The sequence below is a fragment of the Nothoprocta perdicaria genome, unplaced genomic scaffold, assembly GCF_003342845.1.
Source record: "Nothoprocta perdicaria isolate Ctin4 unplaced genomic scaffold, notPer1 scaffold_1, whole genome shotgun sequence".
NCBI lineage: Eukaryota > Metazoa > Chordata > Aves > Tinamiformes > Tinamidae > Nothoprocta > Nothoprocta perdicaria.
Genome location: NW_020454093.1, coordinates 4,126,064 through 4,139,074, shown reverse-complemented (window position 1 = coordinate 4,139,074; position 13,011 = coordinate 4,126,064). Strand labels below are relative to the sequence as shown.

Here is a 13,011-nt window from a genome sequence, read left to right as displayed (position 1 = left end):
CTAATTATTACCACATCCTCTACCAAAGGCAAAAGATGTACTCATTTCATTAAGTGGTAGAAAGTTAACGGCACAAATCAATTTAATTACATTTTAAAATAATTTCTAATAATATATAAAATAAAAACCAGTTTTTCTACTGCCGGCTTTTCCCAGGCCTGTTTCTTTCTGTAGAATCATATTGTGGAGACAAGCAGCTCACCAAGAACAGCACGTGAAAGGAGGCAATCACTAAAACAGCTCTGGGTTTGGATGATTACGCAGTGGTTCTTCCTAATTGGCAGTGGATTTTGCAGAAGTTACTACAAAGTGAGTGTTTCTGACACACTTGGCAGGGCTGGTCTGGGTTGTGCTCCATTCCTCTGGAATAGCAGGATGGAACAAGGTGCATTCAGTTAAAGCAACAGTTACCTCTTCATGCATCTGGCTGCTACAACCTGCACGCAGGCTGAGGAAACCTAAACCAGGATGTGGGCAAGACGTGTAGGGCCTTAAAATAACCAGGAGACATACGGCATGCTGAAGGAGCTGGCCACGGGGATGAGAGAAAGATCTAAGTCAATCACAGGACAAATCAAGCAATCTTTGCTGCTCTCTAGCCTAAACACAGATCCTAAGCGCAGATAGCTCTTGCCCAGCACAGGCAAAGCCCAAACCTCTAAGCAAAAAGCTACACTAAGTATAGAAGTTGTTAATTCCCATTTTGTGTCCCCAAAGCATAATTTTTGCTGAATCTACAAGGAGGGACCCCACACAGAGTGTTCCAGGTTTGTCTATAAGGGTTCGCTCAGGATGCTTCCCACAAAATGGGCAAACATCCTGCGAAGAGGAGATCTTCCCCCAAAACTTAATCTGGTTGTTGCCTGGACTCTCACTGCCACACATGCCTCACGTAATGTAACTCCTGTGGAGCGCCAGGGAAGCCACAGTTCTAGTCTCTGGGCTGGGTGTCTATCAGTAACTGTTTCTGGCTGTGCCTCATAAAACACCTGATTTCTGCACTCAAGATTGGAGGAAGCAGCAGCTCGGCAGAGCTGCCCTGAGGGTGAGAGCAGCTCCCCGCAACGAAGCTGCCGGGTTAGCAGCCCGCTGCGCGCCAGCCTGGCTGCGCGGCGCCCGTGCGGCTCCTGCCTCCCCACACCATTCCCCTGCTGCGGTCCTGAGGAGCTAGGGCCTGTCGTCCCTGAGGAAAGGCGGCTACACATCAAGGACACCTCGGCAGCCGGCTCGGCCTCCAGGTGCCGCTCAGCAGGGCGGCTCCGGCACGTGGGGCCCGACGAGCCAGGCCAGGCTGCCGCCACAGGCCGCTTCCCAGGCGCTCCAACGCTTAACACGCAGCGGAGACCAGCACCGGGAAGGGATCCGCAAAGAGACGGTTAAGGCGGCAGCTGCACCCTGCAGATCGGGATGGCCGTTTCTCCATAGGGAGATGAGGGGCTCCTGGGAAGGAGGGAGCAATCCCGGCCAGCGTGGGGCTGCAGCAGTCCCTGCTCACACGGGTCACCTCTGGTTCAGAGGGGTGAGCGAGCGAGGCCTCGCACTTACTGGGGCATAAACTGAGTGTGTTCAAGCCAGCCACCGACTCGGACAACAGGCTCCCAGGCACTGCTGCCCGGGCACATCACAGTCCGGCACAAAAAGCAACCAAGCCCGGAACTCCAGCACAGCCCCCCCGCTGATTAAACAACACAGCGACTTCTCCAGACCTACTACATTAAGAAAGATGAAGGTCACTCAGATTAATTCATTTTTGCTTTGGTGAGGGAATGCACCAAGCCTGGTTCACCTTGCACATTGACTTGACTCGTTCCCACCTGCACAGAGCTGCATTAATGGGTGCAATGCATGTGAGCCCAGGGGTTCTCTGCTTTTAAGGGTAGAGGAGTATTTGGGCTGCCCTAGGAGCTCCTAGACACCTCATTATAAACTAGCAGCACCAGGATGGAAAAACTGTTCTCAGAAATTTTGCTGAACACGGTGAATATGAACTCACACGCTGCCAAGCACCTCTCCCCGCTGCAGATCCACGTGTCTGGCTGGTCACAGAGGGCTGAGCCCTGTTTCCGAGCCCAGGCCGGTGCTCCCAATCCCTGCTCACAGAGCTCCTCCCCAGGGGCTCCAGCTCTCCCGAGCTGCTTTAATGCCCTCTAGTGCAGGCTCCGGTATCAGGCTGCTCCTCCGGCTGCCTCTGCTAGAGCCAAAGCCCTTCTAGCACATGCAAAATGCCAAATTCCACCAAGAAAATGGTCAGCTGGGTGATTACTTTTAAGTGCATAACATTCCCATTAATATTTTATTTTCTGGATTTTTTTTTCTATTTGCTTAGCATCTTGCAGGATCAAACCACAAAAGGTGGAAATGACCCATATAAAAAGTCATCACCAAGAAATTGGTGCAAATACAGGGCGCACCTGGCTCCTCTCTCCCGCAGCCCTCAGAGAGGCCGCCGGCTGAGCCCGCTGTGGTTCGGGAGCCACCAGCTGGCTCTCACTTTCTGTCAGCACAAGGAGGGAACAATTGGTGGCAACAGACTGAGAACATCACTAACAGTTTCTGTTCCTGCTTGTGGCTCTGGAAGAAGGACAGTTTAACCGGAGAAAGCAGAATTATCATACTCTACACGTGCTGTATAGCCAGGCTGCTGTGGTGGGTGCATGCTTGGAAGAACTAGCTGATAAAATGCTTCAAGGATGAGCATGCCAATTCCCGCAAAATTGTTGCCACGCTAAAAGGAGCAAGTGCTCTGCTGTGAAAAAAGTTATACCAGTGACCTCAGGTGTTTTGCTAACAAGAATCATGCTGCTTGCAAATCTCATCCTCTCACATCTCCAGCCAACATCATGCAGCACAAATCCTATCTGCAATTCCTGCTAAAGCAAGAGTTTTAATGCATTTGTAGTGCCTGCCACCTTGTCAGCTCAAAACATTTTCTTTTGCCATTAAGTTTTTGATCTGCTTCATGTGGAAAAGGATGCAGCCTAATTCCCTCATTATAAGGTCTGAGAAAGAGAGGCTATGGGCCAAACAGCATGGAACCCCAAAGAGGTTTCATTTCCTTTGGCTGTGGGCAGAATTTCATGCACATGCACTGCCCGCGCAAGCTGCTCATTCTCCATCTCCGCTAGCAGTGCAGCAGGCACAAAGCTGGTTAATTTTTTCTGTTAGCTTGATCAGGTCAGTCTAAATGCACTTTTTTTTTTTTAAAGTTCATTTTTTAAAAAATAGATACCACATTATTTCTGCATCACGGTCATGCTAAGTGTCCAGGCTGTATTTTAAATGCCTACGGTGCCTGAGACTGGCTCAGCAAACTGCCGCTGCCGAGCAGCAAACGCACTGACACGAGCTCTGCTGACACTAAATGCATCAGAAAACCTGACGCCGAGAAGTGTGGTCTTTTCTAAGCACTGAGCTGGTTACACGGGGTAAGACTCGAGCTGTTTGGCCTTGTTACGAGAACCCACATGTCAGACAGTAATTTTCTGACTTGTGGGCTAGGTGCAGGGGCACTCTGCATGTTCTTGCAGTCGAATGTGTCTGAACCCTCAGCAAAACACAAACTGAAAGCAAAGGGGGAGAGACAAGAGGCACGTCAAAAGCAGCACCAGGCTCTTATCCACATTGCTTCTAGGCTAACATTTGCCTAAGAGCCAACACACCAGCTTTGCTGGCCCCACTGAGATTTGGCTGAATGCCAGGGTTAGGATTAGTGCTATCAGCTCATCTGCTGCTTTGGTAGAATCAGTTCCTTCTTGCTTGGTTTGCTGTAAAGCAAAGTTGCAGTTTTCAGGCAAATTGCATATATTTTTTTTTGCAAAATATGTCCCGACTCCTGTTCAAGAAAGATGTGACCAATTTTAAATATCATTTTGGATATAATGTTTCTATAGTAGGTGTGCACTTACTCCTTTTCATGCTGTTTTTGCTGTGAAACTTCAACTTAAAACACGTCCAACAATGTCCTAGAAAATAAGCTGGTGTTTGTGTCTCCATTAGCTGATACACATGATGCAGTTTTGCATTTGAACCAAAACATGCTGGTGTCGTTCTCTGAATAACCGTACATCCCACAAAGCCACGAGAGGCAGAGAGAGCACAATTCCCTTGCAAACCACAGATCTTTTCTACAGAAACCGTATGTTATCATGGAAAAGCTACAGATTTCCTATGCAACATACATACACATTTCTGAGTCAAGTACTTCTTCCCTCTCTAACCTATCTCAACAATATCACGACAACACGATTTTGAACTTCCTGAGGGTTAAGCCTGTGGCTGGCAGAGGCACAGCCACCTTTTTAGATTGCCTGGAGCCCTCCAGTCTTCAGAGGCTTGCGTGTTTAACGCGAGGTTTTGCTTCCAAAGTAGCTCAAAATAATATAATTATATCCAAGAAGAAACAGAATAAGGACCAGTTTATTTGGTTAAACCAGGGATATGTAACAACAAATCTAAACAAAGGGTAAACGTTTGCGTATTCTTAAGTTTATAAAACAAGAAGTATGTATGCAGCTTCAAGAGATGCAGGGAAGGGGAGGGAGGCTGTATTAAGGGAACGCCTCTCACTGTGGTTATGCTACAGCCAACCCCAGCGCAAAAGGGGGCAAACCATTTCCATGACGGTCGTGCTGTTCTCAGAGGACATTTCCTTCTCTCCGAGCACGTAACCCTAACCCCGGCAAAGTTTAGTAACAGTCTCTTCTGACCATCTAAAAATAACCCCCTATCGTGACAGAAAACGCCACCGCAGTGAAAAACAGCTCCAATTAAGTCATAAATCGAAAAACCAATCCCCCAGCATACAGCTACAGGAAAAACATGGGTATTTTTTTCTGCCAGCAAGAAAAAAATGTTTTTTTTCTCTCGTAGTTTTAAGATGAACTTTTCTTTTTTCTTTTTTTTTTGTGAAAAACAAAGCAATGCCAATATAATATTAAATGAGAACGGAATGTATATGAATGCCATATATACCTTTGAGGTTTTTCGGCCTGTTAAACTATATGTACATATATTCTTACTTCCCTCTGTGCTTATTCGGCAACTAGCAAATACTTGATAAAGAAAATTAAAAAATCTGTGGAGTGCCAAGTAATTCCATACTTAATTATGTAAAGCCATTAGAGAGCAGATACAGAATAGTAAGAGATCATGCTGGAAAGAAGAGCCTCACTTTCACTGTACCTGCAGAAAGATGGGGTTTCTCATGGTTTATGATGGACCACACACAGCTTTTATCCATCGCTGTTCTTGGCAGATTACTGTGGCAAATCCTGCATTAAACCAATCGCTGCTTAATCTGATTGATATCTTCCTGTAAAACACATTTACACATTCATCTCTGCAGCTGATTTTTCTGTCATTTTCCTTTGTAATCTTCTGTAGTAAAAGGAAGGTACAGAATTAAGTTAGTTGTTAGGCTCTCTTAGTTGTTAGGCTCTACAGCAGTTTTAACCAGATATGGATTGGACGTTAAAAATAAAAATCGTCCAGACTTGGCCAAGATAAAAGATATTTCCGAGATCTAATCACGTGCATGATGACTAATGACATGCAGGAAAACACATTTCCAAACTGAAAAACAGGATGCTGCGTATTTTCTGCATTGCCATCCAACGTTGATCTATTATGAAATTTGAATCGAAAAAAACATCTAAAATGGTCCAAAATGTAGCCCCAGCCAAGATGCTGAGTGCACAGTGGTGATAGGAAACCTGGAAGAAAAGCTTGTTCTAGCTGAAGAAAATTATTTTCTACGATAGATTTCAATAACCGAAAGCTGTCTTTCATTTTTCCAGATTCTTAAGATCATACGAAGTGCTTAGAAGTTGAATATATAGAAATGTAAAACACACAGTTTCAGGGCCTAGGGTACAAAATAATAACAATAAATTTAATGGATAATTCCATAAATAACAACAAATAGGAGAAAGCACTGCTTGGGAAGATATTTTCATTTTGGTCATGAAAGAATGGATAGATGGTTCCATGAAGGAGAATCTAGTAAACATAGATAGAATTTTATAAAACCCCTTCAGTACAGTGAATAAAAAAATTAAAGAGTTGGTTAAAAAAGTTTATTTGGAAAATACACAACTGCTTTTATTAAAAATATTTTTCTTTTCTAAACTAACTTATATACATACACTATACACACACATACTCTGCTGAAATATGTATTACTATAATGAATCCATAAAACTATGTATTCTACAAAAATTGACCTAAGGCTTTGCATTTCTTGGATATAATACTTTTTTTTTTTTCCCCCCTGAAATTGCCCCCCCAAATTAAGCAAGTGTAAGAAACTCAATGTATTGCTAGCAATTTCTTGTAGACACTGTTATTTACATTACTGGAACAGGTACCTCTTCTACTAGTGGTTGACATCAACTGGCCACTGCTGTTAGTACTGTTGGGATCAAAAGACTCTTTACAGCCAAAGAGACTGACAAGTTGCCTCTGATACTGAGAAGAGGCATAATAGTAAACAAAGGGATCGATGCAACAACTAAAGCTGCTGATACAAACACAGAGTAGGTAGGCAAAGTAGAGATACTCTAAACTGTTGTCGTAAGAAAAATGCACATAATGAATTAATAGGAGGACATTTGTTGGTCCGAAACAAATAATGAAAACAGAAAAGACAGCTATACACAAGAGCAAGGCACGTTTCTTCTTACTTTCTTTTGCAACAATGCCAGAAGAACTAAGGCACCGAATGATACACAGGTAGCAGACGCTAGAAATAATAAACGGTCCCACGAAGAAAACAGAAGAGAAAACGGAGAAGAAATGAACGTAGTAGCCGTGAAGTTCGGACTCATTTAGCACATCGTGGCAGGTGGTTATATTTAGGTGGGGGATTTCCATCGTTTGCTCCCGGAGGAGAAAAGGCAGGACGCCGGCTATGGCCAGCAGCCAGACGAGGAGGCAAGCGGCGGCGGCGCGCGGCAGCGAGCGCCACGCCAGGGAGCGGATGGGATAGACCACGGCCAGGAAGCGATCCACGCTGATGCTCGTCATGAGCAGGACGGAGCAGTACATGTTGCAGTAGAAGGCGGCGGTGACGAAACGGCACAGGCCGGGCCCAAACGCCCAGTCGTTACCGGAGAAGTGGTAGGCGATCTTGAAGGGCAGCACGCTCACGAAGAGCACGTCGGCGGTGGCCAAATTGAGCATGTATATCACAGCCGGCTTCTCGAGCTTCACTTTGCGCAAAAACACGAGGATTGCTGTGATGTTCAGGGGGAGGCTCAGCACAACCACTAGCAAGTAGACTGAAGGCACAAAACGTGTCAGCCAGGGGCTGGTGAGGTATCTTTGCGTGGCTGCCGATACCGTCCGCTGTCTATTTAGGGACGAATTTGCCTGACGGACGGATCCTGATCCAACTTCTGTGTCGTTTTCAGTCTCGTTCTCTAGCTCTTCAAGAGGTATCGGGTCATCGTGGTTATTCAGGTTAGGCATGACAAAAGTTCTGCCCCTCATTCTGCTGCTGTTATATAGAGTAGCTGAAAAATAAAATGGTGTGAAGATTAATAAGCAAATATTTACATACTATGGGAAAAGTAAAATATCTCACATAAAAGAAAAGCTAACATAGCATTGGCAACATGAAGCATTAAGATTCATTCCTTACAGCAGGGGCTCCCCACATGTTTTTCCATTTTTTCCATCTCCATATGTTTTACCATCCAACATCCAGCTGCTGTTACAAGTTTGGACAAGATTTCTCTCCCTTATCTCTTCACTCGTAAACTCTTTATGGAAGTGACTCAACTCTTCGCGCAATCTTTTCCACATTCTCTATAACCTACCTTAGCACAAATACAGTGATAAATTTGCCACCTTGAGCTTGCTTTTGCAGATGTTCCCTCAGGAAACACTCACCAACTTCATTACAACACCAAGACACGCAGCAGCCGTCTTCAAACAGCTTCTTATTGCTGACACAAATCAGGCTTCTGCCTGTACCAAACAAGTGGCCACGTATTCCACATTTTTTTCACAGTTGTTGTTCTCATAACACACATTGTGCAACCAGAACAGCACTGCAGGGCAGCTGCAGGAGAAGGGCTGGGGCATCTCACTTTGTGAGCACTGGTGAGCAAACAAGCAGGTACTGCAGATTCTTACGGATCTGGTCGCTTTCCATGAAAAATCTTGACCTTCATTTGATCCCTTTCCTGACAGTGATTCATTAGACCAACATGAAAATATACTGTAGGTGAAGAATAATGATTGTTTGAGTTGCTTTTCATCAAACAGTAGACCATTACCTTAGCTACTATTTATAATAATTGCAACTTATAGCATTGCTAATGATTTCAGTTGTTATCCTGAATTCTTGGGGCAAGCTCACTTAAAAAAATAAGTTTTACATGACAGTTTTTACATGTTACTCCATTATCAAACTTTTAAAAGAGCAGAATTGTGTTACACTAGTTCGGGATAAGAAAAATGTAGGCAATTTTAATGCAATTAAAAATCTCATGAATCATACTTGAGGGAGAAGCGTAATCTACTCTCTGTGTAAGTGAAGAAGTCCTAAGCTCAGAACTGAATTCAACTTGTTATGAGCTCCGCAGTGTGTGTTGTGGCAGACCAGGTCTACATCCTGAGCTTAAACGGCATGCAAAGTGCTTCCCAGGGGTCAAGTCTATGAAAAAGGGGACACTCATATTAAGGGTAAGGAGGTATCACCAGCATCAAACATGAACAACTTCAAGCTCGACATTTGTTTACCATTTCATAAGACAGACATCAGAAATTTAAAGGCTTTCATAATGAAATTCAATTTGATTTTAATATAAAGGAGTATAGCCAGAAAACTTTTTTCCCCCTTGTCAACACCATTTACATGACATCATCTGTATAGTATTGCACAAAGCAATAATACACCTAGTTACTACCCTGAGGTTCTGGATTCCTTTTGCATCAGCGTTTATTTTGAACGAGCCAGCAATCTGAGCTTTATAAAGAGAAGGAAAGAGCATGAATTTATGTCTAATTATTTCAAAAGCTCTTAATGGACCTTAACAATAAGCATATAAAGATCAGTAACAGGATACATGCTCTTCCTATAAAGTTCCTATAATACAACAAAGTTAAGAAAGATGCAGTACGTCTCCAGAAAAGAAATGACTTGAAAAGTACTTTTTAATAGCTACAATTATGCTAGAATCTCAAGTCAGAAATATCTTTCTTCATGTTTGAAAGCTGTAGATATTGTCTATAAAATACAATTGACTATAGCTTAAGTTATTCTAATAATACAAATCTGTTAAGAGAACAAGATTAAAGATGGACACATAACAGCGTCCATCATAAATATTCAGCCATCCTATTTTCATTAGGCTGTCACTCAGCTCCTGTGGAAGAGATTGGACCGCATGGATAATCATTATTATTATGACTAATAAATAGTTCTCACTGCTGATTTGACAGCATTAATAGCTGCAGCAAAGTATTTGTGAAACACAAACAGAGTTTACTAGCAGCTAAGAAAGAATAGGTTAAAACACTCAGGTTTCATCACCACGGTGTGCATGCAGGACACTTGACCACGTCCAGTCGAAACTTCAGTATAATCAGTACCACACTCCAAACACCTAACGCTCTCTTTTATTGTCTGTAGGCTCTGCCCCAAGCCTCAAGATGGATTTAGAGAAGTAAGGAAGAAAAAGCATCCCAGTCTGTGGGGTTTTTTTTTTCTTCATTTTAACAACCTACACAGTGCCGTTTGCAATCAGGTGCTACATTTCGTAGGTCTGCTGAGCAGCATATGCATGCTATGCCCATCCTGGAAAGGCGTTACTTTTTTATAGAGAGCTGTTTCGCATTCATTTTAGGCCTGTTTTCATTTGTACGAGGCTACTGCATGCATTATTCTGTGAAAAACAAAGCCGAGGGCAAAAAACAAAACGGGCAAGTTCCAGTTGGCAAGTGGCCACCTGAACAGCAGCCTTGGCGCACAGGAAAGAGCAGAGCAGCATGGCCAGGGGCAGCCACAAAAGCGTGGGCTTTCATCTGCTGGCAACAGCACAAACAAAGTTTCCTGAGGGCCAGGGGAATATTCTGCAGCATCTCTGCAGACCCATCAAGCCTGCCAGCACTCTCCAAACCAGCGAGCTTCATGTGCCTGGGGATATTTTTGTAAGGTGAAAACCTTTTATAAGGTGAAAAACAGTTGGTTTGAGGCTCTGACTCAAGCCGATTACTAACATCCTTTCTTATGTGCTGCTGGACAATTGCTAATGCCGATTTATGAGCATTACTGATGACAGCTGCATTCATACTGCTGGCTTGTAATGAAAAGACCATTCCTTTTATCTCCTCTTTGGATAATCCTGCACCGATAAACATCTAAGTGGACCGTAAATTAGTTACTCACAGGCAGGGTGAGGAGTAGAAGCCAGGCACATTTACAGTGTGAGACAAAGTCATGTAGGCCAGATGGCAAACGCTTGCTTTCATAACAACAAATACCGTATTTCCTTTTAAAAATGTTTCTTGATTCCGTATTTTCCTTCAAGCTACTTGTGCAGCCCCAGTGATACAGCAACAGTCTTCCTTATTTTCTTGCAAGCAAGAGCCTGTTCTTTTTCTGCTTTCCTTCCTTTCCTCTTCTCGAGAGCTTTGAGCACAGGTGCCCAGCTCAAGCAGGGGTGACATCTCTCAGCTCCAGTGCCTCTACAGGACCACAAGGGTGGTCCCTGGCCAGTCACCATGGGCTGCCCAGCCTTCAAGAGGCAGCAGGACATGGTGAACACCCTGTCCTCATCCCAGCAAACATCTCATCCCAACCCAGTTGCTGCTTTTTAAGGCCTGCAGGTCCACTAGGGACCACCAAAGTCAAGGTGAGAACACAGTGAGCGAAGATGCAGTAGCTGCAGGTGCTCCGAGACCAAAGTGCAGGTCTGGGGACAGAGCAGTTCATGTGTGGAGGAAATGAAGTACGTAGTGGTGGTAAGAGGGAATTATCCGGCACCATGGGAAAATGACATTCCATAGGGAGTGGCTGCAAGGAGAGCAGGATGCACATCTAGATGGACAGGTTTCATTGCTTTCTGCTGCCCATGAAACTGATTGCTCTGAGTTTCTCTTTTCTCAGCAGTAGTAATGTAATACATGAACTATTTGGATCACCACTTCCTAAGGAAGCAGCAAACAAACAGTATAACTGGGAGTGATCTTTAATGAAGACAATAATTGAAAAAGACAGGAAAAAAAGTTTGAATATTTCCATAAAATGGAAGAATCGCATTCCAAGAAACAATCTTGCTCTATTATTAACTTGTTTGTGGTTACTTACTCCCGTCTTTTTCTTTTTAAGGAATCTTTCCTTAGATTTCCAATATCAAGACAGTTATGGTCTCTTTATGCTCATTCGCCCCTGTATTGACATGTTCTTTAGCCTAAATAATCCTCCTTTTCTGATAATTCTCTTCCTAACGTAACTACAAAGACCATCTCTATCACCTTTCACCTCTTGGTTTCAGTAGATGCAATTTCCCAGCAGGTATCCCCAATGGTTAAAGTATTCATTCTTGCCAATTCTTCGCAGAGGATCATCACGGGATCCCAACAAACACAACTCTGCTCTGAGCTTACTTTCTCCTTTCCTACTTCTCCTTTTTGATTTTATATTATGAGAGGTCTTAAAAAAACAACTGCTAGTTCGCATTTGGGTGTTTCTCCTTTTGCTCTCCAGGGTTAAACCCAATTTACCAGTAGTCTTAGCTACCTCTCAATGCACAACCTTGCCACTTGTGCTGCTGCGCCTTACCAGAGACCGGAGAGTCGCACAGCAAGCACCGTGTTCACGTTGCCCCTTACTTACCCGTTCCCTCGGCATGTGCCGTGCTCAGAGCTGTTCAGAGCTCAGTCGGACTGCAGGACTCGCTAGCTGTGGCGACCGTGGGGTCGTGTTTCTGTTAATTTAACTGCGATCCAGGTGAGGATCCAGGCATGGTTAGGGCCGACCTGCCCTGCGTGGCCGCTCTGCCCTGCTCGGTGCCAGCCGCACGCTCGGCACCTCCTGGGGCTGTTACAACGAGGACAGGGCCACTTTTGGGAGCAAACCCCCCTGTCCCCAGCCTGGCTCCTGCTGCCCATGCCCTTGGCCGCTGCTGGGCCACTGCCCGGGGACACCTCTCAGCTACCCTTCATCTCTCACCACCTCAGGTGCCTGGGGCCTTGCAGAAACCCACGCCGTCCAGATCTGACTTTGCCTTTAAAAAATAAGAATTCTCTTATTGCTCCGGTCAGACAACGTCGGGCTGATCCTGCTTTTGCAAGGCTAGCATTATGTTTTAGCCAGCCTATCTACTGCTGTACCTTTACTCTGCTGTTAAAAGATTAGAGTGCTCTGAGGTTAAAAAAGAAGTTAACTCTGAAGTTTAAAAAACGCAGAACAGCATTTAAAAACACCACAGAAAACAATATTTACAGCGCCGACGAGAGCTCGGAAGCAGCAGGCCGCGAGGGCGGCTCGGCACCGGCCAGCGAGGCCGCGCACCGAGACACCCGTTTATTTTTCCCGGAGCGGGAGGCTCCGCGAGCGCCGCCCGGACCAACGCGGCGCGGGGCACGAGGAGCCGCCGCCCTCCCGCGCTTCCCCGCCGTGGCCAACGGCCGCCGAGCGCCGTCACGCGGCGCCCGGCCCGGCGCGGGCGGCACTCACCGTTGCGGGCGGCGGCGGGCGGCGGGAGCGGGCAGCACAGGAGCCCCAGGGCGCAGAGCAGCGCGGGCGGCGCCCGCAGCCCCATGGCCGCGCGCCGAGCAGCGCGGGCGGCCCGCGAGGGGCCGCTATAAAGCGCCCGGGGCCGCCCCGGCGAGGGGGAGGCGCCGGCGGGGAGCGCGACCCTCCCGCCGCGGCCCCGCTCCGCCCCGCTCCTTCAGCGGGGCCGCGGCTGGGAGGGCGGCCCTGGGTTCAGCAAAGGCGCTGCTCCGAAGGGGCAGGGCAGCCTCAAAGAGGCGGGGTGCCTCGCGTGCTCCCTGCGGAGCGGT

General features: G+C 45.9%; 1 protein-coding gene across 2 annotated transcripts; it reads right to left on the bottom strand.

Moving 5' to 3' along the window:
- Window positions 1-6,130: 6,130 nt before the first annotated feature.
- F2R (coagulation factor II thrombin receptor) lies at window positions 6,131-11,891 on the bottom strand. Of its 2 annotated transcripts, none has more exons than XM_026036564.1 (2): window positions 11,843-11,891; window positions 6,131-7,511 (listed from the first exon to the last, which is right to left on the bottom strand). In XM_026036564.1, the coding sequence occupies exon 2, from the start codon at window positions 7,486-7,488 to the stop codon at window positions 6,307-6,309; it is 1,182 nt and encodes a 393-aa protein (XP_025892349.1). In that variant the 5' UTR covers window positions 7,489-7,511; window positions 11,843-11,891; the 3' UTR covers window positions 6,131-6,306. The 2 variants fall into 2 exon arrangements, with proteins under 2 accessions (XP_025892349.1, XP_025892355.1); XM_026036570.1 differs by lacking the exon at window positions 11,843-11,891 and adding an exon at window positions 7,891-7,896.
- Window positions 11,892-13,011: the final 1,120 nt, after the last annotated feature.

Excerpts from the sequence above, each read along its gene's own strand:
- F2R (XM_026036564.1), bottom strand. The coding sequence starts at position 7,488 with ATGAGGGGCAGAACTTTTGTCATGCCTAACCTGAATAACCACGATGAC.